Source organism: Bos indicus x Bos taurus, chromosome 20, assembly GCF_003369695.1.
Source record: "Bos indicus x Bos taurus breed Angus x Brahman F1 hybrid chromosome 20, Bos_hybrid_MaternalHap_v2.0, whole genome shotgun sequence".
Taxonomy (NCBI): Eukaryota; Metazoa; Chordata; class Mammalia; order Artiodactyla; family Bovidae; genus Bos; species Bos indicus x Bos taurus.
In genome coordinates, this window is record NC_040095.1 from 67,348,226 (window position 1) to 67,373,644 (window position 25,419).

A 25,419-nucleotide genomic window follows, 5' to 3' on the forward strand; every position below is an offset into this window, starting at 1 on the left:
GTAGAGTAACTGTAATTAAAAAGTATTCTAGTTTCATTCTTTTACAAGTGGTTGACCAGTTTTCCCAGCACCACTTGTTAAAGAGATTGTCTTTAATCCACTGTATATTCTTGCCTCCTTTGTCAAAGATAAGGTGTCCATATGTGCGTGGATTTATCTCTGGGCTTTCTATTTTGTTCCATTGATCTATATTTCTGTCTTTGTGCCAGTACCATACTGTCTTGATAACTGTGGCTTTGTAGTAGAGCCTGAAGTCAGGTAGGTTGATTCCTCCAGTTCCATTCTTCTTTCTCAAGATCGCTTTGGCTATTCGAGGTTTTTTGCATTTCCATACAAACTGTGAAATTATTTGTTCTAGCTCTGTGAAGAATACTGTTGGTAGCTTGATAGGGATTGCATTGAATCTATAAATTGCTTTGGGTAGTATACTCATTTTCACTGTATTGATTCTTCCAATCCATGAACATGGTATATTTCTCCATCTATTAGTGTCCTCTTTGATTTCTTTCACCAGTGTTTTATAGTTTTCTATATATAGGTCTTTAGTTTCTTTAGGTAGATATATTCCTAAGTATTTTATTCTTTCTGTTGCAATGGTGAATGGAATTGTTTCCTTAATTTCTCTTTCTGTTTTCTCATTATTAGTATATAGGAATGCAAGGGATTTCTGTGTGTTGATTTTATATCCTGCAACTTTACTATAGTCATTGATTAGTTCTAGTAATTTTCTGGCGGAGTCTTTAGGGTTTTCTATGTAGAGGATCATGTCATCTGCAAATAGTGAGAGTTTTACTTCTTCTTTTCCAATTTGGATTACTTTTATTTCTTTTTCTGCTCTGATTGCTGTGGCCAAAACTTCCAAAACTATGTTGAATAGTAATGGTGAAAGTGGGCACCCTTGTCTTGTTCCTGACTTTAGAGGAAATGCTTTCAATTTTTCACCATTGAGGATAATGTTTGCTGTCGGTTTGTCATATATAGCTTTTATTATGTTGAGGTATGTTCCTTCTATTCCTGCTTTCTGGAGAGTTTTTATCATAAATGGGTGTTGAATTTTGTCAACTAGAACACTTTCTGACACCATACACAAAAATAAACTCAAAATGGATTAAAGATCTAAACATAAGACCAGAAACTATAAAACTCCTAGAGGAGAACATAGGCAAAACACTCTCTGACATACATCACAGCAGGATCCTCTATGACCCGCCTCCCAGAATATCAGAAATAAAAGCAAAAATAAACAAATGGGACCTAATTAAACTTAAAAGCTTCTGCACATCAAAGGAAACTATCAGCAAGGTGAAAAGGCAGCCTTCAGAATGGGAGAAAATAATAGCAAATGAAGCAACTGACAAACAACTAATCTCAAAAATATACAAGCAACTCCTCCAGCTCAACTCCAGAAAAATAAATGACCCAATCAAAAAATGGGCCAAAGAACTAAATAGACATTTCTCCAAAGAAGACATACAGATGGCTAACAAACACATGAAAAGATGCTCAACATCACTCATTATCAGAGAAATGCAAATCAAGACCACTATGAGGTACCATTTCACACCAGTCAGAATGGCTGCGATCCAAAAGTCTACAAATAATAAATGTTGGAGAGGGTGTGGAGGAAAGGGAACCCTCTTACACTGTTGGTGGGAATGCAAACTAGTACAGCCACTATGGAGAACAGTGTGGAGATTCCTTAAAAAACTGGAAATAGAACTGCCTTATGATCCAGCAATCCCACTGCTGGGCATACACACTGAGGAAACCAGAAGGGAAAGAGACACGTGTACCCCAGTGTTCATCGCAGCACTGTTTATAATAGCCAGGACATGGAAGCAACTTAGATGTCCATCAGCAGATGAATGGATAAGAAAGCTGTGGTACATATACACAATGGAGTATTACTCAGCCATTAAAAAGAATACATTTGAATCGGTTCTAATGAGGTGGATGAAACTGGAGCCTATTATACAGAGTGAAGTAAGCCAGAAAGAAAAACACCAATACAGTATACTAACGCATATATATGGAATTTAGAAAGATGATAACAATAACCCTGTGTACGAGACAGCAAAAGTGACGCTGATGTATGGAACAGTCTTATGGACTCTGTGGGAGAGGGAGAGGGTGGGAAGATTTGGGAGAATGGCATTGAAACATGTAAAATATCATGTATGAAACGAGATGCCAGTCCAGGTTCAATGCACGATACTGGATGCTTGGGGCTAGTGCACTGGGATGACCCAGAGGGATGGTACGGGGAAGGAGGAGGGAGGAGGGTTCAGGATGGGGAGCACATGTATACCTGTGATGGATTCATTTTGATATTTGCAAAACTAATACAATTATGTAAAGTTTAAAAATAAAATAAAATTAAAAAAAAAAAAAAGTAAAAAACAAGACCACTGGCCACACTGCTGCACATCCTCCTTGCCCCACCGCCTGCCCCTCGGGCTCCGGAGTCAAGTGTGTGGCTGCAGGCAGAGGGCTGGGTGCCTGCTTCCAAGGGGGCGCCCAGCACCCCTGTGCCTCCCGGATGCCCTGATCTAGTCCGGCCCAGAGCCCCATCCCACTCCAGGTTCAAATGTTTACCTGCATTTTTGCCTGCATCCTTTTTTTTTAGTGATGAAACTCTACAACTGTGTTCTGCCGGGGGACCAGAAACGATCAGTTTACCAACAGTTTAAAACTGCTTCCCCCTCTGAGGGGGTCACAGTAGGATGGGCCTGCTCAGGCATGTATGTTCTCAGGAATGATGCCAGCCTCCTGTGGGCAGACGGGCAGCCCCGTCAGCACCATCTGCTCCCCACCAGCTGAGCGCACATGGGACTGCGGAGCTCAGAACATGACCTGAACCGTGGTAGTCCAGTCACTCAGCCATGTCCGACTCTTTGCACCCCATGGACTACAGCCCACCAGGGTCCTCCATCCATGGGACTCTCCAGGCAAGGATACTGGAGCAGGTTGCCATTGCCTTCTCCAGGGGATCTTCTCAACCCAGGCATGGAACCTGCGTCTCCTGCATTGGTGGGAAGGTTCTTTACTGTGAAAGTAAAAGTCGCTCAGTCCTGTCTGACTCTTCGCGACCCCATAGACTGTACAGTCTATGGAATTCTTCAGAATACTGAGGTGGATTGCCATGCCCTCCTCCAGGGGATCTTCCCAACACAGGAATTGAACCCAGGTTTCCTGCATTGCAGGCAGATTCTTTACCAGCTGAGCCACCAGGGAAGCCCAAGTATACTGGAGTGGGTAGCAGTTCCCTTCTCCAGGGGATCTTCCCAACCCAGGGATAGAACCTGGGTCTCCTGCATTGCAGGCGGATTCTTTACCAGCTGAACTACCAGGGAAGCCCTCTTTGCTGTGAGCCATATGACAAACCATGTGACGCCAGACAAGTTCAACCCCCACTGTGTCCCCAGATCTGCCCTCTCCTCCTTACCCCCTTTTACTCTGCAACCCTCCAGGCTCAGCACGCCCCTACAAGCAGCAGAATCCACCCACCCTGGCTGCTTCTCCGGGACCATGGACCTCACGGCATCCAGCAGCTCAGAGGCTGCTGCCTGCCCTCCTGCTCCCAACTTGGGCCAGGGCGCATGCACCAACGCGATTCTCAGCCAGCCCCTCCTGTCCCACCTGGTGCTTCCTCCTCCGCCCCCTCCCAGGCATCTTCAAATCACAGGAAACGCTGAGAGAGGGAAGTGACTTGTCCTAGGTGACCGCTCGCTTTAAACACCCTCTGAGCTCTGTCACCTTTCTGACCTCCGACCCAGCTCGTCCCAGCTCGACTCCTGCTGCTACAGGCTCCCGGCTGCCTCCACGTGGATGTCTGCATCCCAGCACGCGCCCAGGGTTTGTGGCTCCTATCACCAACTCGGAACCCCCGTCCCCAACTCAAAACTGTGGGACCCCCGACTCCTTTCTGTCCTTTATCCAACTCAGCACTGTTTTCAGCCGCAAGATCCGTGTGACATCCGCCCCCTGCCCCTGCTGATGGTCTGTGCCCACCAGCGTCAGCCCCCTGCCCCGTCACACCTGCTCAAACGTCCCTCGGAGTGTGACTGAGCCCAGGGCTGCCCAGGTCCCAGGGAGGGGCGGGGCATCCTGCTGACACAGGGCAGGCCCTTCCGCTCTCAGAGCCAGCACACCTGTCCACCAGGACCATTCCAAGGTCCCTCCTCTCAGGGCTTAACTCACGAGTGACCTCCTCGGGGGGACCCTCCTGGGCCTGCTACCCTGCTCCAAGTCCCCGTGTCCCCCTCACTGTATGCAACCAAAGTCTGGGGTGACAGATCACAGAAGTCTTTGAAAACCTGGCCACTTTCTTTACCAGCTCCTCCCAGCCAGGCTCTGGCCCGGACCACGCGCTCCGGAGACAGAGGGAGAAAGAAGGAACACACAGACAAAAAGCATCCAAAGGGCAAGGCAGAGGTTTCTTTTTATAAATCTCCGTCTGTTATAATTCCTTTAAAAACAGGGGGAAGGAATAACAAAATAGTTGTCAGAGGTAATTTTTTAAGGGGAGCATCTCTAGCTAAACGAAGACATCCAACACTGAGGGCCAGGTAGCGCTGGCATGGGGTCTGCCATCCCCGAAAGCCTTGGAGGATGAGGCAGCGAGCACCCCCCGGCGTCCCTGCCCATGTCTGCAGAGGAGGCTCCCAGGCGGCGGCTCCCGTCTTTGGTCAGCACTGGGCGCTCACTTCATCTTTGGCTGGAGTAGAAGGTGGGCAAGGGTCACTCTGTACTCACCAGGACTCATGTGCATGGCTTACTTTCACTTTTTATTATAAAAACACATACAAGAATTTTAAGAAATGATGACTAGCGGACAAATCAGGACCAGGGTGAATTATTAAACCCATTTTTCTCTGTACAAATACTAAAATTCCGAAAAGTGGAATATCATCAAATGTGAGACACACTGTCGGCTGTCCGTATATACAGGGCACACGCGGGGGCCTGCCTGCGCTGGGCTGGGTGCGGACCCTGGGAGCCTGGACTCTCTCTCCTCCCGGGGCTGAGCAGCGGGAGAGGCGCCCCGGGTCTCCACCCTGAGCAGCGGCGGCCCCTACCGGCGAGGACGCTGGCAGCGTCTTCAGCCTCCGCCTCAGCCGCGCTTCCTCCCAGTCAGTCGTTTGGGCACAAGGTCCAAAACTGGCTCAGGAACCAAATTAATGTTTTTATATTAAACTCATTACAAAAAGCCACTCAGTTTCAAAAAGCGACCAAAAAAAAACAAAAAAAACCACGACACTTTCTGCAGCAAAAAAGGGCTAAGTTCAAGTTTCTGTTGTTTGACCAAGACACACAAACTCCAGTCCAAACGTCCGTGCTCACCACAGCTGGAAGGGAGACGTGCGCAGCTCGGGGCCAGCCCCGGTGTCTCGGCCTCGGCCCAGGGGGCGCAGCCCGGCCTCTCCCCGGGGCCCGGGGTGCATCCTGGAGGCCAGCTGCCCCGCGGCCCCGAAACACGTGAAGGCACTTGGGCGCCGCGTTGGTGTTCAGCCTCGCCCCTCCGCGCACAGCGCGCCCACCTCGTCCAGGGCGCCAAGTACCGCAGCGGGGACGCTGCGCGCTGTTTCCCTGCGCCAGGCCTCCAGGATCTTGGAGATCTCCGCTGGGTTGCTGGGGCTCAGGTCGCACAAGGCATACACGGCGGCCAGCTGGACCCCCCACGGGATATCTGAAAAGCATTTCCACATCAGTCATCACATGAGAAAAGCTCTGCTATTCACAATCTTAATGTTGTTAATCTGGTGAATCACTATTCATTTACTTTCTGCCAGCAATGAAAACTAATAACAAAAACAAAACCGACAATGAAAAAAAAGCTCATTTAAGTCCTCCTAGGAATGGAAGAAGCAAAACGGAGCCCAGTCTCGACAGGCCCCTGGTGATGCTGGCACCCCAGGAGGGTGTGCGGAGCAGAGGGCACACAAGGAGTGCCCCTCCTCCGGACCGCAGCGAGCTCTCCAGTGGCAGCTCCGGAAGGACCACACTGGCACTTAAGGTTCGATAGAATGTGGATCCCAAAGCATCCGTCAAATAAACGACTCCATTATACCCACTGCGAGTACTGACACATGGACTTTGGAGAGGAAAAACAATGAAATGAGAGCAAATGAGAAACTGGTTTTTAGTATGACCTTCTTTTTAGGTCGTAGTTTCAGTTTTTAGTTTGATCTTCTTTAGTATGATCTTCAGGGGATCTTCCCGACCCAGGGATCAAACCTGGATCTCCTGCTTTGTCTGCATGCTCTTTACTGTCTGAGCCACCAGCCAAAGCCCAATATAGTACAGCAAACACTCTTACACACTAGAGCACAGTGCACGATCACAGACACGGCATTTAACTGTAGGCTAGAGCTAGCTTAGATTATGGTATGTAAGAGTTCTCATTTAGCCTGCGTTTATTTAGTAGTTATTTAATTAAAGTTTAATTCAGTTCAATTTTAGTCGCTAAGTTGTTCCCGACTCCTGCGACCCCATGGACGGTAGTCTGCCGGCCTCCTCTGTCCATGCAATTCTCCAGGCAAGGATACTGGAGTGGGTTGCCATTTCCTTTTCCAATTTTAGTTAAATTCACTTAAATTATTTAGTTTAAGAAATTTAGGAGTCATTTCTTTAAACTTATTAACTATACACTGTTAGTGATGCAGTGTGTTCAACAAGGCAAACAACAAGTGTTTACAAATAAACATCACAAAACCCACAGGTTCAGATGGTGATGCTGCGGATGCAGGTAGCGCTGCACCAGCTTAAGAGTCACTTTCCCGTTGAGAAGGGGACACAAGACTAAAACAAAAGGCCTAACAGAGGAGTCACACAGGGTGTGAAAGCCACTGTGATGAGCAGGAGTGCGTGCACGGCTGTGGCTCTGGCCTCAGGCCTGGCTGTGAGCTGGCAGCACTATCCAGCTCGAGGTTTCTCCTGGGGCGTCAGCTTCCTGAGCATAATGCAGTCAGCGCCGCCTGGGAGGGCCGTCCAGGGACCCCGTGCTGCACTGGCAGCAGGCCCGAGTGAGTCCCCTCGAGCCTCCTTCTGCTAGGAAATGTCTGAGCTGGCGGCTCTGGGGACAGTCCCTCAGCCACTCTCCAGCAACTCTAAGATGACAACACCCCGTCTAGATGGGAAGGGAACACGGTCCAGACGGGAGGGGAACATGGTCCAGATGGGAGGGGAGCACCATCTAGCGCAAAGGGAACACTCTCATGGGCATTATCTCAGCAGATCAAAGAGAAGTTCTCAGCAGCTCAACCTGCCGAGCCTCACCCTGAAAGAGGACAATCTACAGGTTAAGCTCATCTGGGACACAGATTTCAGATGTCACTGTGCGCTCCTGATGGAATCCTGATGGAAGTGGCATCACCCCTTGATGGCACAGCATTCAAATAAAAACGAGAGGGACTCACTGCTTCAAAGGGTCACTTTTTGAGTTTTAAGCTCTTCCCAAATAAGACTATAAACTTACATGCTCTGCGGCATGCACATTAAGGGAATTAGGGAGCGTGAAGACTGGCTCAGCGGTTTCCAGTCTCCGAGCTATCCCGGGTGCTCTGGACGGACACCCAGGCCACAGTGGAGCTGCTGCTTCACACGGGGGACCCCACTTATCGTCAGGACACACCTTCAGCCGGGCACGTGGGGGCAGCGGGGGTCACGGGGCGGCATGAAGCCAGAGCCGACGGCTGCCGAGACAGAATGCCAGCACCAGGTCAGGAAGAGCCCCTTCCTCCCTAGGGGTTCACTGCCAAGGGCATGAGCGGCGAACATGCAGACTGCAGGAGACCCACACAGGCTCTCATCCCGGTGCTGGGAGCACGGGCAGAGGCTGGCTTCGCCAAACTCATGCCCGAGCAGTGGGAGACGCGCAGAGCACGGCACATGGTTAAGAACACGAGAGAGACTGGATGAGAGGAATGCAAATGATCTGAAAGTAAGCGTGATAGACAGAAGCTGTACCTTCATCCTGGGCATGCTGGATAAACATACCAATCACCGTACTAATGTTCTTCACCGCAGACGGGAACCCTTCCTTCAAACCCAACTGACCTAAACGACCTAGAGGGGAAAAAAAAAAACGGTAAACAACCTTCGGTTAAATGCTAACTTTTCATAAGAACTTAAAACTTATGTTTTCTTTTGTTCAACATTATGTGCACTGAGCTTCAGGATCTGAAACCGGGTGGTTGCTGCTGCTGTTGGTTTAGTCACTTAGTCGTGTCTGACTCTTTTGAGACCCCATGGACTGTAGCCCGCCAGGTTCCTCTGTCCATGGGCTTCTTGAGGCAAGAACACTGGAGTGGGCTGCCATTCCCTTCTCCAGGGGGTCTTCCTAACCCAGGGATGGAACCCGGGTCTCCTGCATTGCAGGTGGGGTCTTTACCGCCGAGCCACCAGAAAGCCCAGTGTCAAAGAAGTACACCCACAATTACTCCAACAGGCTATTAAAGTACTCCTCTCATCAACTACAGATCTGTATGAGACTGGATTTTTTCCAAATACCTCAACCAAAATAACATACAGCCACAAGAGAACGCAAAGCAGCTATGGGAAACCAGACAGTGAAGAGCCTCTCGACAAGATAAGGTTCCATTCTATTTTTGTTTGGAAACAGCTGTTTTTCATTAAAAATGCCATTTACAACTACTAGTATCATTTTATTAATTTCCAATGAATAGCCAGAATTTTTTTAAAGTCTGAGCATGAGTTCTAATTTCAACTACAGTCACTGACACACAAAACCTGGGCTGACAACAGCTCTTTGGGGGTCTCACCAGGACAATGCTCCTCGCTGGGCCGCGACTCAACTGGGGGCACCAGCCTGCTCCAGAGCGGGACACCTCCCTCACCCAGGGCCAGGCTGCATGGCCTGACCCCTTGCACGGGAGGGGGTTCTGGTGCACGGGAGGGGGTTCTGGTGCACGGGAGGGGGTTCTGGTGCACGGGAGGGGGTTCTGGGGCGAGCCCTGGATGTCGCTGGGCCCAGGGCCCCTTCCCGCGCTCTTGTGGCTATGTTACCCTGTGCGGGCACCGCTGTGCCCACCTGCTTTCTCAGTACTACAGACAGCCCGCAGGCTTGTACGTGAACCAGTCTACCTGCCCCTCTGTGTTAGACACGGAGAAACTGAAGCACGGGGCACCACAGGAGCTCTGTCACTCTGTATCCCCTGTAGGGGCTCGCAGTGCTGGTCACATGCACCCTGAGCACTGCGACAGACACAGCCCTCCAGGAAATTCCTTCTACCAGGGACTCCCCGGATAAGGCCTAACCCGGGGTGAAACTGTAAACATCTGGATCATGTCTCAGGCAGTCTTTCACTGAGGCTGAAAAGTAACGGACTTCAGAGATGAGAAAGGTCAAGGCACCGTCACTCTTAAATACCTCCTTGCATGAGGTCAAAGTGCTAAGCGCCCGTCCCCAGCCCTGTCCTCTGAGGCCATCTATGAGGAGTGTTCGGTGCACGACTCACAGCAGAGAAAGGGGTAGGGTGCATGCCTCCACCGCTGTGGGACCATGTGGCTGTGTCCCCAGGAAACACATTGGCTTCCCTGGTGGCTCAGTGGTAAAGAATCCGCCTGCCAATGCAGGAAATGTGGGTTCAATCCCTGGGTTGGGAAAACTCCCTGAAGAAAAGAATGGCAACCCGCTCCAGTGTTCTTGCCTGGAGAATCCCATGGACAGAGGAGCCTTGTGGGCTACCGTCTATGGGGTCGCAAAGAGTTGACCACGACTGAGCAACTACACCATCACCACCAGATAACACCTGACTGCATTATATTGGATCCTTTTCTTTTAATTAAAGATGCTTAATGAATTGGGTTTTAGAAGCTATCTATCAGAGTAAATCAGAGATACAGTAAGAGGAACTCATGAGTCTGAGGTATATGGTTTAGGACTTAACACTTGCACATATGATGACCTGACAAAGACGATGGACAGATCTACTAAGAGATAGGAAGAAAAGTACCCCCATGGAAGGAATGTGGGTGAGTCCAAGGCAACTGGGCCACAATGAAATTCAAGTAAGAAACATGGAGGTGATCTCAGATCAAAGACAACATTTTCCACACTCAGGGAGGCCTGAGGAGAGCTGACGGTCACAGGGAATGTGGCCTAGTCTAAAGGGCAGGGCTCAGAGCTGGAGAGTCACCCAGGGCTCTCTGTCACGGTTTTATACGCAGGTATGGTAAGGAAAGGATGCATTCGTTAAGACAGTTCCACAGAAAAGCTGAACGACGTGGCGAGACCCTGGACAGAAATCAAGCGGGACTGCCTACTGCAGGAAACGTGCAACCCTGGCAGGAGGAACAGGGCCGTCTGAGCTCGGGGCTCCGCTGACCCCAGCCAGGCCGTTTAAGAGTCAGAACACTCTGGGGGCAGCAAGTGGTATCACGTGGCTCTATACGCCCCTGTGTCCAGCGGAGGCCGACTTCCGGCCTCGCTCCACTCCCTTTCGACTCAGGACCTCAGACACGCTCACCTCTCCCCACACCCCAGCTCTGCCAGGCTCTCTGGTCCTCCAGAGCCCTGGGCTCCACTGGCATTCAGGCAGGTTAATAACCAGGCATGCCCACGGCGTGTGCTCACGGTGGTGCTTACACCCCAACCCTGCACCGATGGCTCTGGATCGTCCTGCTTTATTTCCCAAGGAGCAGAAAACCCACTGGGATTTACACATTTAGAGTTAAGAATACAGACGATTCCTGTTTCATGAACGCCTGCTGTGTGACTTCATTTATTATTATGAAGTCATACTAACCAACTTAATTATTCGGTAAATTCTTTAGTAAATGTCAGCTTCAGAAACTGTTAAGATGCTTTTCCAATGCTTTCTTCTCAAGAAACGGCTCAAACTCCACCTGAGATGAGTGCACGGGAAGGACAGCACCTGTCCCGCCCTCAAGCTCTCGCAGGATTCCGCCCCATCCCCAGACTGGGCCTCACCGGTGCCCAGCCCCAGCCCCCAAGCTAAGGAAGCCCCCAGCACCCGCTGTGCACGGGGGTCAGGAGAGCCTTCAGTGCCAACAGACACCGAGCGAAGCTCACTGAGGTCCTCCTGGAACGGCCCGGCGGCCCCCTGCCCTCTGCACACCAGCCTTTCAGGCACGTGAGCTCTACCTGCGCTGGTCCTCCTGAGACACGCAGCGTTCACAGTGTTCGCAGGTAGGCTGGACTCTCTTATTTTCCACATGACACTTGCTTCCTCATTACCCTCCCTTTGAACTACATTTACTTCTACGTTATCGTTTTATTATACAGTACTGTTAACTACATATTAATTATACATTATTAATTACTCCTCTGGGCTTCCCTGTGCTCAGACAGTAAAGAATCTACCTGCAGTGTGGGAGACCGGGGTTCGATCCCTGGGTTTGGAAGATCCCCTGGAGCAGGGCATGTCAACCCACCCCAGTATTCTTGCCTGGAGAGAGTATTCTTGCATGGACAGAGGAGCCGGGTTGGCTACAGTCCATGGGGTCACAAAGAGACGGACATGAATTATTCCTATAAGATACACAATTGCATTATACGTCACTTTTAATTATATAAATGTACATATATTACTCTAATATATCATCAAATCTTATGAACTATCTTCTCAAGTGTTAGTTGCTCAGTCATGTCCAACTCTTTAACCCCAAGGACTATAGTCCGCCAGCCTCCTCTGTGCATGGGATTCTCTAGGCACGGAGGAGAATTCTCAAGAGGTATGAACAATTCTTCTTGAATCCGTAAGAGAAGCTGCTACTGCAACCAGGGTTTCCAGACACACTGATGCCGTCATGTGACGGCTAGAAATGCAGCTACTGGCCTGTCCGTGTTCTGGTGGCCCCGCCTGGGACACTGATCTCACAAGCTCAGGAGAGCCGTGCCCTAAGAAGCCATCTCCACTCCCACACCTCCATGCTTTCCTATTCGGAATCTTAACTCCAAGTATATGTTGGGTTATCTCCAGTGAAAATTAGTAGATGTCCATGTTGAAACCAGGCTGTTGTCAGGACTCAGCTTATATATCCATTTACAACGTTCCTATGTTTGCAGGTGAATATGCACAGTGCATGTTAGCAGACACAGCAACAAAATCAGTCGGAGCTATTATATTTCTTACTGTGATCCACTTACAAGACTGATTTACATGACTTAAAAATTCTTAAACCTCATTTCAAATGGTATTATCTTTGAGTTTTAATTAAATGCCAAAGATACAGAGAATGAGACTTCTTCAACTCTTTGTGACCCCATGGACTGCAGCACGCCAGGCCTCCCTGTCCTTCACCATCTAACTGAGCTTGTCCAAACTCATGTCCATTGAACCAGTAATGCCATCCAGCCGTTTCCTCCTCTGTTGTCCCCTTCTCCTCCTGCCTTCAATCTTTTCCAGCATCAGGGTCTTTTCCAATGAGTCAGTTCTTCACATCAGGTGGCCAAAGTATTGGAGCTTCAGCTTCAGCATCAATCCTTCCAAAGAATATTCAGGACTGACTCCCTTTAGAATTTACTGGTTGGATCTCAGTGCAGTCCAAGGAACTCTCAAGAGTCGTCTCCAACACCACAGTTCAAAAGCATCAATTCTTTAGTGCTCAGCTTTCTTCACAGACCGACTCTCACATCCATACATGACCACTGGAAAAACCATATCCTTGACTAGACGGACCTTTGTCGGCAATGTAATGTCTCTGCTTTTTAATATGCTGTCTAGGTTGGTTATAGCTTTTCTTCCAAGGAGCAAGAGTCTTTTAATTTCATGGCTGTAGTCACCATCTGCAGGGACTTTGGAGACCAGGAAAATAAATCTGTCACTGTTTCCACTGTTTCTCCATCTATTTGCCATGAAGTGATGAGACCCGATGCCATGATCTTAGTTTTTTTAATGTTTTAAGCCAACTTTTTTACTCTCCTCTTTCACCTTCATCAAGAGTCTTTTTAGTTCCTCTTCACTTTCTGCCATAGGGTGGTATCATCTGTGTATCTGCTGCTGCTGCTAAGTTGCTTCAGTCGTGTTTGACTCTGTGCAACCCCATAGACGGCAGCCCACCAGGCTCCTCCGTCCCTGGGATTCTTCAGGCAAGAATACTAGAGTGGGTTGCCATTTCCTTCTCCAGTGCATGAAAGTGAAAAGTGAAAATGAAGTCACTCAGTCGTGTCCAACTCTCAGCGACCCCATCGACTGCAGCCTACCAGGCTCCTTTGCCCATGGGATTTTCCAGGCAAGAGCACTGGCGTGGGGTGCCACTGCCTTCTCTGCTGCATATCTGAGGTTATTTATTGATATTTCTCCCTGCAATCTTGATTCCAGCTTGTGCTTCATCTAGCCCAGTAATTTGCATTATGTACTCTGCATATAAGTTAAATAAGCAGGGTGACAATATACAGCCTTGATTTACTCCTTTTCCTATTTGGAACCAGTCTGTTGTTCCATGACCAGTTCTAACTGGTGCTTCTTGACCTGCATACAGATATCTCAGGAGGCAGGTTAAGGTGATCTGGTATTCCCATCTCTTTAATAATTTTTCAGTTTGTTGTGATCCACACAAAGGATTTAGTATAGTCAATGAAGCAGAAGTAGATGTTTTTTCTCTTGCTTTTTCTACGATCCAAAAATGTTGGCAATTTGATCCCTGGTTCTTCTGCCTTTTCTAAGTCCAGCCTGACCATCTGGAAATTCTCGGTTCACGTACTATTGAAGCCTAGCTTGGAGAATTTTGAGCATTATTTTGCTAGCGTGTGAAATGAGTGCAATTGTGTGGTAGTTTGTACATTCTTTGGCATTGCCTTTCTTTGGGATTGGAATGAAAACTGACTTTTTCCAGTCCTGTAGCCACTGTTGAGTTCTCCGAATTTGCTGACATATTGAGTGCAGCACTTTCACAGCATCATCTTTTAGGATTTGAAATAGCTCAACTGGAATTCCATGACCTCCACTAGCTTTGTTCACAGTGATGTTTCGTAAGGCCCACGTGACTTCACACTCCATGATGTCTGTATAGTCATGATAACTACCTTCAACGACCTGAAGGGCCCTGACACAGCAATTGGGTGAACCCAGTTTTGTTTGCTCCCAGGAGATGAATACATGGCAGAGAGTCAGTTCATAGTAAAGACAGCCTTCTAATAATGAATATATCGTATCAATGATAATGAAATAACATAAGGAATGGAGAGCAGTTTGTCAGAGATGTGGCATAAAAAGGAAGAAAATAAGTCAAAGTGAAAAATAAAGACTTGTAAGGTGCAAAGGAAGCAGCAGAACTAAAGGGTCACTGAGGTCCTCTTTAGACCTGAGATTAAAAACAATGTTTCATTTAAAATATTTTTAAGCAATGATTTAATTTGTGTATATTCAGCTTAGAATTGTAGAAACAAAATAAAACTAGTTCCAATCATGGAAGCACATCGTCATCCTTACTGAGCAAGTTCCAAAAAAAAGGGTGAAAGTAGGGAAGATACACTTATTTTATAAATCAAATTAGACTACAACTTATAGCAATTTATGTATCCTGCTATGTATATGTGTATATCTGTCTGTATATTAAAATTAGTATCTGAGAATCAAGAGTTCAATTATAAATAAAATGTACTAACAAGAAAAATCTTGACTCTCTGACAAAGTTGAATAAAATGTTAACTTATAAAGAGAATGAGTAATGAAAATTAATTTAGTGCAAAAGTACCTACTCTAATGGCTATAAGGTCAGTCATAGTGAAGTTTCAGTCAACATTTATCATTATTCCACACGTACTCTCCCGCCAAGATAGCATCAATAACAAGAACAAATTCAGTACAAGAGACAGCTCACCGATGAGCCTCAGTACTGACGCTACGATGATATCGGGAGTGTAGGCGACGTTCGCATGTCCTTTCCTATACTTTATCCACTTATCCATTACAGGCCACAGCTCCTTGCTGCAAAATAAAAACAAATATAGACATGTATGTATGTAAGTATGCATGCCCACCATGGCTCAAATATTAAGAACCTATCTAAAAATGGTGCATAAGTGACAATCCGTGAAGAAGAGGAACTTCTAAAGATGTAGCATTTTTGGCTAACAATAGAACAGACTCTGAAAACTGAGACTTTCCAACTATTCAGGATCTCAGTGTGCAAAGTGGCTTTAAAAAAGCTGCAAACACCCGTGCTGGCATCTTTATTCTGTGTAAACCCTTTTCACAAGGCAAAGTACCCAGTATCGTCCCCAAGCTGCAGAACTGGAAGCAGCAGAGTCTGGATTTTTATGTGGACCATCTAGACATCAGGAGGACCTGTGTTCTAGAAGCCTTGTTTCCCAGTTAGGAACAAGGACAGGCTGTATTTCATAAAAAGAACTAAACCAGAGGAAATGAACCACAGTTAACAGGGATTAAAGAAACTTTCTACTGATCAGTGGCAATTTCTCTTTGCTTTCTCGTTTCAAAAATGTATTAACTTCTTACATAGCATTTATAACATTAGAAAAGTTTAATACAGACAAATGAAAGGAAAATGTAAATTAAAAGCACCCCAAATAATACACTGTCAGGTAACTATCATTCTTTTATTTTGGGGCTTTGCCTTCCACACACGTCTATGCCTACATTTATATAAAAAACACGGACAGAGTGACCACAGAGCTCAGGAATCAGGGTCACAAGTAGCTTAGGCAGAGATCCTGCTATTCGACCCTCTGTCCACTCCACTAGTGGGGAACCCTGGATGAAGCGCCTCTCCCTGGCACCGCCCGCAGTGGTCTCACCTTTCCCTGGGAGGAGGGCCCTGCCCCCAGCTCCTAGGAAGAGGGGACCGGGGGTGGCCTCTCGCTTGTCATCACACAGCACGGAACAGATGGCCCTGGCACTTTCTTAGTAACAGACTACAAAACAACTTTCATCTCAACACGTACAGATCTATGTAGTACGGCTCTGAATTCTACAATGGCTGTACCTCATTATACAGACATCCCAGAATTAGTGATCTGTTGCTTGACATTTAGATATATCATCTTTTTCCAGTATTAGGAGAAAACAAGAACAAGTTTCCACAGGATATCAAGATACATACTATCAATCCTTTGGGGACTCCTTTTCAATGTCATAAGCCCCTTTAAACCAGCCTTTCTCAGTCAGGGTTGTAAGAAAATTAAGGTTATATTTAACCATGGAACAATTATAAATACTTGACTATTTTTCCATTCTCCAAATATGCTGCATAGTTGATGCACAGAGAAAAGTTAGCTCATTACGCAAGACAGATGCCTGAGCGTATCAGACTCTGTTCTCTCCTGCAACCCCAGTGAGAAGAGCCGCCAATGTAGAATCCTGAACAGCCTTGTTCCTATGGCCCTTCCATAGCACCTGAACGTTAAGACAGTGATCACAGCATTCCACCTACACGTACTCGCTGAGCGCCTCGGTTGTGTAGGCACAGGTCTCCACATGCTGGGGAGGCCAGGAAACCAAAGGCCCCCCACTCATGAGACATTTCCCATTGGGAGAGAGACAGTAATGAGAGAATACAATGAAAAGTAGTGAAAGGTATCGTAAAAAAATAAAGTGAGGGGATGTCACAGCTACACTGGCATTTTACGAGCAGTTTTATTAATTCCTATCCAAATCAAAATGTGCGTTCTAAACAGTTCAGCTGCCTTAAAAGCAAAAATGATTCAAACCACAACTCGGCAATCGCTGAAAGGACTGCTTGACAATACAAATAGTCCAGCCTGAGTCAGGAAAGCAGCCGTACCTGATGATGTTGTCATGCGTCCAGACCCACTTCTGATGGCAGCAGAGCAGGTCGATGGCACATACGTACTCCCAAGTGCTGTCACTCAGGTCTTCCCCAAACCTCACACTGGGCTGAAATTCTGTTTTTGGACATAACTGTATGGTCAAAAGCAGCTTAGAAACCATGAAGCCAACATCTACAGGTGCATTCTGGCAAATAAAGGGAAAAAAAAGGGAATTTAGAATTTCAAATGCAATGCATCTTCTCTGGGTGATCTTAAAGCACGTAAGGAGCATCAGATGAATCCTCATGTAACTTTAAAAGACACCCTTTGAAAGCTGGATTTTGAAGAGGGAACTGTGCTTACCTAGGCATAGCACCTGTCCTAAATGATTATGCAACAGCGGCAGAGAGGCCAGATAAAGAGCTCCAGGCACAATGCGGAAGCCAGCCGGGCTAGAAAAGACTCCGCAATCCACAGAGGAACGCCCAGTTTCATTAACTCAAATCAGAGAATTAAAGTCACAAATAAAAAAAGGTTTTAATATTTAAAAAGTTCTTTAATAAACTCATTTGGCCATCTCTCTGACCGTATGTATCAACCTGCTTTTTCCAGAAATTAAAAAAACCGAACAAGACTGCACTAGAGTCTTTCGTCTGCCTCCTTTTACAGCTGTGCGCTGTCCGGGTGTCTTTCCACGTTCTGAGTGCAGAGAGACTTTCAGCTTGCCTCTCGCTGCTGAGCAGGGTCACACCACGGTCTGGATACACCAAAGCACGGATACACCACGGTTTGTCCTTTCACCTACTGAAGATGTGTGGGTCACTTGCAGCTTTAGGCTACAGTTAATAACGCTGCTTTGGACATTTCTGTAGAAGCCTTTTTGTGGACATAAACTTGAATTCCCTTGGGTTCATACCCAGCCGTGGATTTATAATGTTCTTCTCTTTCTTCAGTTTTTTTTTTTTTTTATTGGGTTTTGTGATTTAAACTGAACAAGGAGCTTTCAATCTCTGATGCCTGAAAAAGACTGGAATTAATTGGTTCTTTAAAGATAAGATTTACTGTTCGGGTGACATCTATACACCCTTCTTGTATACTAAGTTTCCAATTATCTTTTCAGCCTTTTGTAACTGAAAACTGGCTTACTGCAGTGTTCGACCCTGAAGCCAACTGTGACGTGTGTATACCGCTAAGCGGCTGCCCGGGTCTAGGGCTGCCTCTGTGACGCTGCAGGCAGCAATCTTCTCATTTTTCACCCTCTGTCTCTACTCACAACTCCTCTCATCCTGAAATCTTGAATATTTTTTGCTTTGCTCTTTTTATAGTCATCTGAACTGAGTTATCTGTTTTATTAGCATTTTTTTAAAGGCAGTGGTTTTTTTTTCATTCTCAACTTTACTACTGTTCCTTTATCACATTCTTTCTTCCCTAGATTCCTTCTCAAATTTTTAATTTTCAAGATGGTTATCAAAGAACTTTGTTTCTGTGTTTAATACTGAAGACATTTAAACTACCGCAGTGAGTGTGAGTCTTCCAAAAACGAGAGGTCTCTGCTAATGCAGGGTTCCAGATACTGCGATTTTACTTTGAGTTTCTGTTTGTTCACAGACTGTCCAGAGACTGTGCATCTCAATCTCTGGGAAATTTTTATACAATTATTTATGTCTAATTTTACCAAATCATTACCAGACAATTTTGAGTGTAGAATATTTACTTTTTAAAAATTAAGGTTCTTGTGTGGCCAAATCTATGACTGCTTTTGCAAATGTCACAGACACGAAAAATAGCCTTCATCCAGTTTACTTTTTTGTTGTTGATTGTGCTATCTCTCTACTTACTTTTGAGTATCACACCTGTGGAGTTCTGTAAGAGAATATGGACGTCTTAGACTATAATGGTATTTCCCCCCCAGGTATTTCTCTCTCTTTTTAAAATAACTTTGAGTTTATATTTTTATTTGATATGATACAGATAAAATACACTTATTAAAATTCTCCCTTCTTCGTTAATCATGGCTTTTACCACCCTATCCTATCTAGCTTCACCCTGAAGGCTGGAGGAGGAGACCCCCAGGGCACAAGCGGGAGGATTCAGCAGGGGAGGGTGCACAGGTAACCACAGAGGGCGGGACGCACCCTGGAGGGCTCTGCTAGCCGCCAAGGGAGCACAATCAGATGGGACCTCACACAACACACTCTAGACTGTGGAAGTGGGCTGATGGAGGGCTGACTGCAGACCCGCTGTTTAAGACTTGCCTAACTTTTTATCCACCAAGCCCTTCCCTTTTCTAAGGAAACTGAAGTCTAGTTGACAGTAACACCAGAAAGCGCTGAAAAGGAAAGCATGATGGCACACAAGCACCATCCACAGGCGTGAGCCAGCCTCCTTCTAAAAAGGACAGTAATACAGTCCTAAAAAAGGCAGAACAGAGTGAAAATCAACCTGTCACTGACTTCAGTGCCTCTTCAATACCTCTTCTTATAGTGTATCACTATCAATTCAGCACCCAGGGATTCTCATTAGAGAAAATCTATGAAAAGAACACCAATCTACATATTATATTAACACATCAGTCACTAAAGAAAATAAAAGAAAGCACATAATACTCCAAAAACTACAAATTTCATCAATTGGGAAGAAGAACACAGATTACATTCAGAAAAATCATCAAAGGAAGGAGTTGGGATCTCAATTTTCTCACCTAAGTACCACGTGTAGAAGCAGCGGTCTGCATCTTCTCGGGGCCCCTACATATGTTAAGCACGCGTATGGATTTCACCAGCGGCAAATTAGTACCCAAGATAAACTCTGCTCAGTGGACATACTTAATGAACAAAATGCACAAGCTTAGACTAAAATGGTATTCTGAAGGATCTAATATGAAGAATAATAGCTCTAAAATGCTCACGAACACAAAACCAAATAAAACATTTATATAAGGTCTATGTGTACATTATTGCACAAAATAAAAAGAAACCTCACCTTCTCCCAATTGAGGAAGGCACGCAAACAGTTCAGAACTTCTCCCTTGGCGCGCTGCCTGGCTACCAACTGCATCGCCTTATTAATCACCGACTGAGAGATAAATACATCATGCCACATGTTTGCAATGAACAAAGTCAATTTCTCAGACTCTGGAAAATCTATGAGAAAGAAAACAAGATAATAAACCTTCATGTCTGATTAAGTGAGTAAATTACAAAGCAAGAACATATTTAAACAATGCCACATGTGCGCAGCAAGGCCGCCTACACCTGAAGAAGAGGTGGCCCCCGTGAGGCCACAGCCCCAGCTGCCTCAAATCCACTCTGTCCCTCCCGCCTGCCCCTCCCGTCCTCTCCCCCAGCCTCCAGCCAACTTTACCCTTCGGCATAGTTTGTTTAATCAAATTTGAAACCCAGCATAAGTATACACCACTATAGAGAAGAGCAATAAACTCTAAAACAAGCAGAGAAAGCAGACGCCTTGTCTCAAGAGTCCGCACCCAGAACCCTGCTACTAGATGAGTGTCCTTTCAGGCCATCCCCTTGATGGATCACAGCCTCGTTGTGGCGAGGGTGCAGGGCCACCAAGATGGATGGGTCATAATGTAGACTATGGACAAACCACGGTCCACTGGACAAAGGAAGGGCAATCCACTCCAGTATTCTTACCACGAGAGTCCCGTAACCAGTATGAAAAAGCACAAAGATATGACACCGGAAGATGAGTCCCCTAGGTCAGAAGGTGTCCAATATGCTACTGGGGAAAAGTGAAGGGCAATTACTGATAGTTCCAGAAAGGATGAAGGGGCTGGGCCAGCAGAAATGGCGCTCAGCTGCGGAAGCGTCTGGTGGTGAAAGGAAAGTCCGATGCTGTAAAGAACGATATTGCATAGGAACCTGGAGTGTTAGGTCCATGAATCAAAGTAAATTGGACATGTTTAACAGGAGATGGCAAGACTGAACATGGACATCTTAGGAATCAATGAACAAAGATGTACCAGAATGGGGAAATTCAACTCAGATGACCATTATATCTACTTCTGTGGGCAAGAATCCCTTAGAAGAAATGGAGCAGCTCTCAGAGTCAACAAGAATCCGAAATGCAGTACTTTGGTGCAATCTCAAAAACTACAGAACGATCTCAGTTCATTTCTAAGGCAAACCATTCAACATCGTAGTAATCCAAGTCTATGCCCCAACCACTAATGCCAAAGAAACTGAAGTTGAACGGTTCTATGATGACCTACAAGACCTTCTAGAACTAACACCAAAGAAGATGTCCTTTCCATCACAGGGGATTGGAATGAAAAAGTAGGAAGTCAAGAGATACCTGGAGTAACAGGAAAGTTTGGCCTTGGAGTACAAAATGAAGGAGCACAAAGGCTAACAGAGTTTTGCCAAGAGAAAGCACCGGTCAGAGCAAACACCCTCTTCCAACAACATAAGAGGTGACTCTACACATGGACATCACCAGATGGTCGACACCGAAATCAGATTGATTATATTGCAGCCAAAGATGGAGAAACTCTATACGGTCAGCAAAAACAAGACCTGAAAATGACTGTGGCTCAGACCATCAGCTTTATATTGCAAAATTCAGGATCAAATTGAAGACAGCAGGGAAAACCAGCAGGCCATTCAGGTATGATCTAAATAAAATCCCTTATGATTATATAGTAGCGGTGACAAACAGATGCAAGAGATTAGATCTGGTAGACAGGAGTGCCTGAAGAACTACAGAAGGCGGTTTGGAACACTGTACAGGAGGCGGTGACCAAAACCATCCCAAAGGGAAAGAAAGAAACTCAAGAAGGCAAAGGGGTTGCCTGAGGAAGCTTTACAAACAGCTAAGTAAAGAGGAGAAGAGAAAGGCAGAGGACAAAAGGGAAAAATATACTCAACTGAATACAGACTTCCAGAGAATAGCAAGGAGAGATAAAGAGATCATCTTTAACAAACAATGCAAAGAAGAAGAGGAAAACAACAGAATGGGAAAGACTAGAGATCTCTTCAAAAATATTAGAGATACCAACATTTCATGCAAGGATGGGTACGATAAAGAACAGAAACGGTAAGGACCTCACAGAAGCAAAAGAGATTAAGACAAGGTGGACAGAATACGCAGAGGAACTCTACAAAAAGACCTTAATGACCTGGATAACCACGATGGTGTGGTCACTGACCTATAACCAGACATCCTGGAGCGTGAAGTCAAGTGGGCCTTAGGAAGCATCACTATGAACAAAGCTAGTGGAGGTGATGGAATTCCAGCTGAACTATTGCAAATCCTAAAAAGTGATGTGCTGTACTCAATATGTCAGCCAATTTGGAAAACTCAGCAGTGGCCACAGGACTAGAAAAGATCAGCTTTCATTCCAATCCCAAAGAAGGGCAATGCCAAACAACGGTCAAACTACCACACAACTGTGCTCATTTAGCAGGCTAGCAAGATTACCCTCAACATCCTTCAAGCTAGGCTTTACAACCAGTCTAAACAAGTCAATCCAAAAGGAAATCAGTCCTGAATATTCATTGGAAGGATTGGATGCTGAAGCTGAAAACTCCAATAATTTGGCCACCTGATGCAAAGAACTGACTCACTGGAAAAGATCCTGATGCTGGGAAAGATTGAAGGCAGGAGGAAAAGGGGACGACAGAGGATGAGACGGTTGGATGGACTCCATGGACATGAGTTTGAGCAAGCTCAAGAGTTCTTGATGGACAGGGAGGCCTGGTGTGCTGCAGTCCATGGGGTGGGAGAGTCAGACATGACTGAGTGACTGAACTGAAGTGAACTGAATGGTGAACTTTCAGAGGTACAAGCTGGGTTGAGAAAAGGCAGAGGAAACACAAATCCAATTGTCTACATTCACTGGATTCTAGAGAAATGGAATTCCAGAAAAACATCTACTTCTGCTTCACTTACTACACTAAAGCCTTTGACTATGGGGACTGCAACAAACTGGAAAATTCTTTAAGAGATGGGAATATCAGATCACCTTATCTGCCTCCTGAGAAATATGTTATGTGGGTGAAGAAGCACCAATTTGAACCTTACATGGAACAATGGACTGGTTCACAATTGGGAAAGGGGTAGGAGAAATCTGTATAGTGTCACCATGATTATTTAAACTCTATGCAGAGTACATCATACAGAATGCCCATCTGGATTCATCACAGTATGGAGTCAACACTGCCAGGAGAAATATCAACAACCTCAGATATGCATATGATACCACTTTAGTGGCAGCAAGTAAAGAGGAACGAAAGAGCCTCTTGATGAGGGTGAAAGAGGAGAGTGAAAAAGTTTGCTTAAAACTCAACATTCAAAAAACTAACATTGTGGCATCTGGTCCCATCACTGATGGCAAATAGATGGGGAAAAAGTGGAAACAGTGACAGACTTTATTTTCTTGGGCTTCAAAATCAGTGCAGATGGTGACTGTAGCCATGAAATTAAAAGACACCTGCTCCTAACAAACCTAGACTGTATTAAAAAGCAGAGACATCACTCAGACACAACAAAGGTTAGTATCGTCAAAGCTATATTTTTTCCAATAGTCATGTATGGATGTGAGAGCTGGACCATAAAGAAGGCTGAGCACCAAAGAATTGATGCTTTCAAACCGTGGTGCTGGAGAAGACTCTTGAGAGTCCTTTGGACTGCAAGGAGATCCAACCAGTCCATCCTAAAGGAAATCAGTCCTGAATATTCAATGGAAGGACTGATGCTAAAGCTCAAGTTCCAATTCTTTGGCCACCTGAAGGGAAAAAGTGACTCACCGGAAAAGACTCTGATGCTGGGAAAGACTGAAGGCAAAAGGAGAAGGGGATGACAGAGCACAAGATGATTAGATAGCATCACCAACTCAATGAACATGAATTTGAGCCAACTCCAGGCAATAGTCAAGGACAGGGAAGCCTGGTGTGCTGAAGCCCATGGGGTCCCAGAGTGTCGGACATGACCTAGCAACTGAACAATGACGATGATAAATTAATGTTTAATTTTATAAGAAACTAAGTGTTTTCAAGTGGTTATACCAGTCAACACAAATATCTGTATCCTGTTTGGCATGAAGCCATATCTTTTTCATTTTTCTCTGTTCTATTTTATCTAATGCTGCAACGTGTTTGGAAGGAGAGTAACCCAAAGCATACACTCTCTAGGCTACTTTGACGTGTTATTCGGTAAACTGCTTATCCGGTCACACTTCCTCTTGTCCCAAGACATCACAGGTTGTTCCCTCCGCCTGGAATTCTCTCCCTTGCTTCTGTCTTCACATCAAAGCTCACAAGTCACTTTGACAAAGAAAGTGTCCCAGGCCTGAGACTCGCTCAAAGCCACCTTCCACTGTACCTCTCGTTCATTCAGTAGACACTGAGTGGGAGCACACAACATGTTTTTCCAGGGAGAGGATGTAACAGGAACAAGAAAAACAAAACCGGTACTCTGACGGGATCTAGCAGAGAAGAGACAACAAAGGGAAAGGAACAGTCTGACCAGCATCTAGTGGAGAGAGAGAAACACTTCCCAAAAGAGAAACGGTTACAAAGATCCGGAATGGAGAGTGTGCTGGGTGCGTCTGAGGAAGAAACAGAGACCCAGGTGGTCCTGGCCGCCCCACAGGGCTCTCCTCCCTGCCGCCCTCACCGGTAAACTTGCTGGGTACTCCCGTGAGGTCATGGTCATGCGTGCACCACTGCAAGGCCGTACCGATACCTGGGCCGGGTCACCATCAAAGCCTTCACACTTATGTACACCCTGTAACTATTTGCTAATAAGTCAGTGACTGAAAAAATAAAGAAAAACAAAGTGGGCAACCAACACAGCAGCCTCACGCACAAGTCTACACGCGGCAGGTTCATCCCGATTCAAAAGTCCCATAAACATTGTGGTGACACAAGGTTATCAGCCTCTGCGATCTAGATAGGATGGATGCGATACTCAGTTGCATTTCGTATCACGTTGCTATTTAAATGTTTCCCTGACGACCTGATGTAAAGAACGAGGCCCGTCTGCTCCCCATCAGCAGACTGAAGACACAGCACTGAAGGGAAAGACTCGAAGGGCAGCACTCCTCCCCACATCTCCCTGAAACTGCTCGTGAGCCTGTGACTCCACCAGTTTCTGCCATTTCCAGCCAGGAACACAGCAGAGCAGTTGCTGCGTCACAATGACTCCCTCCTCTGTGTCGACCACGTCTGACTCCAAAGCAGCTGCACAAGGAATACCACCAAGAGGCAGTGGGGAGAGGCCCTCCCACACAGCAGGGATGTACGTGCTGACCGAGGCAAGCGTCAGTCACGTAAATCCTCCCACTGCAAACCAGGGAGATGCACAAAAGACACACAGCAGCAACTCAGCTGGAAATCCAGAGGCATGTGTAAGCAGGTAAAAGAGCAAGCCCCTGCTTCTGAGGCTAGACCGCCACCACCCACAAGTACCTTCCTTGAGCAGGCCGTAGCAGAAGAGGCGCGCCCTCTCCAGATCACCCAGCTGCCGGCAGACCCCCACGTACACCCTGCAGAGCGCGTGGATGTAATTGTGCTCCACGGACATCTTCTGACTCTTCAGCTCTGAGAGGATAGAGTGAAGCAAGCTCTCTGCTAAATGCTGAATTGGGGGGAAAAAAAAACAAAAAGGCAATGTACATTCATATTTATCGTTAGCCTACTATGGAACAGCTACAAGTTACAAAATCAAGTCCTTGGGAAAGC

General features: G+C 46.2%; 1 protein-coding gene across 2 annotated transcripts in view; it reads right to left on the minus strand.

Moving 5' to 3' along the window:
• Positions 1 to 4,415: 4,415 nt before the first annotated feature.
• Positions 4,416 to 25,419, minus strand: part of ICE1 (interactor of little elongation complex ELL subunit 1) — a 63,207-nt gene continuing 42,203 nt past the window's right edge. The window contains exons 14-19 of one of the 2 annotated variants that reach the window (XM_027519914.1): positions 25,147 to 25,315; positions 19,700 to 19,860; positions 16,732 to 16,922; positions 14,809 to 14,915; positions 7,969 to 8,067; positions 4,416 to 5,689 (exon numbers count right to left, since the gene is read on the minus strand). In XM_027519914.1, coding sequence (XP_027375715.1) covers positions 5,508 to 5,689; positions 7,969 to 8,067; positions 14,809 to 14,915; positions 16,732 to 16,922; positions 19,700 to 19,860; positions 25,147 to 25,315 — 909 coding nt within the window. In that variant the 3' untranslated portion in view covers positions 4,416 to 5,507. Of the gene's footprint in view, positions 5,690 to 7,968; positions 8,068 to 14,808; positions 14,916 to 16,731; positions 16,923 to 19,699; positions 19,861 to 25,146; positions 25,318 to 25,419 lie in introns of those variants that run through there. The other variant, XM_027519915.1, reaches the window with a different exon arrangement.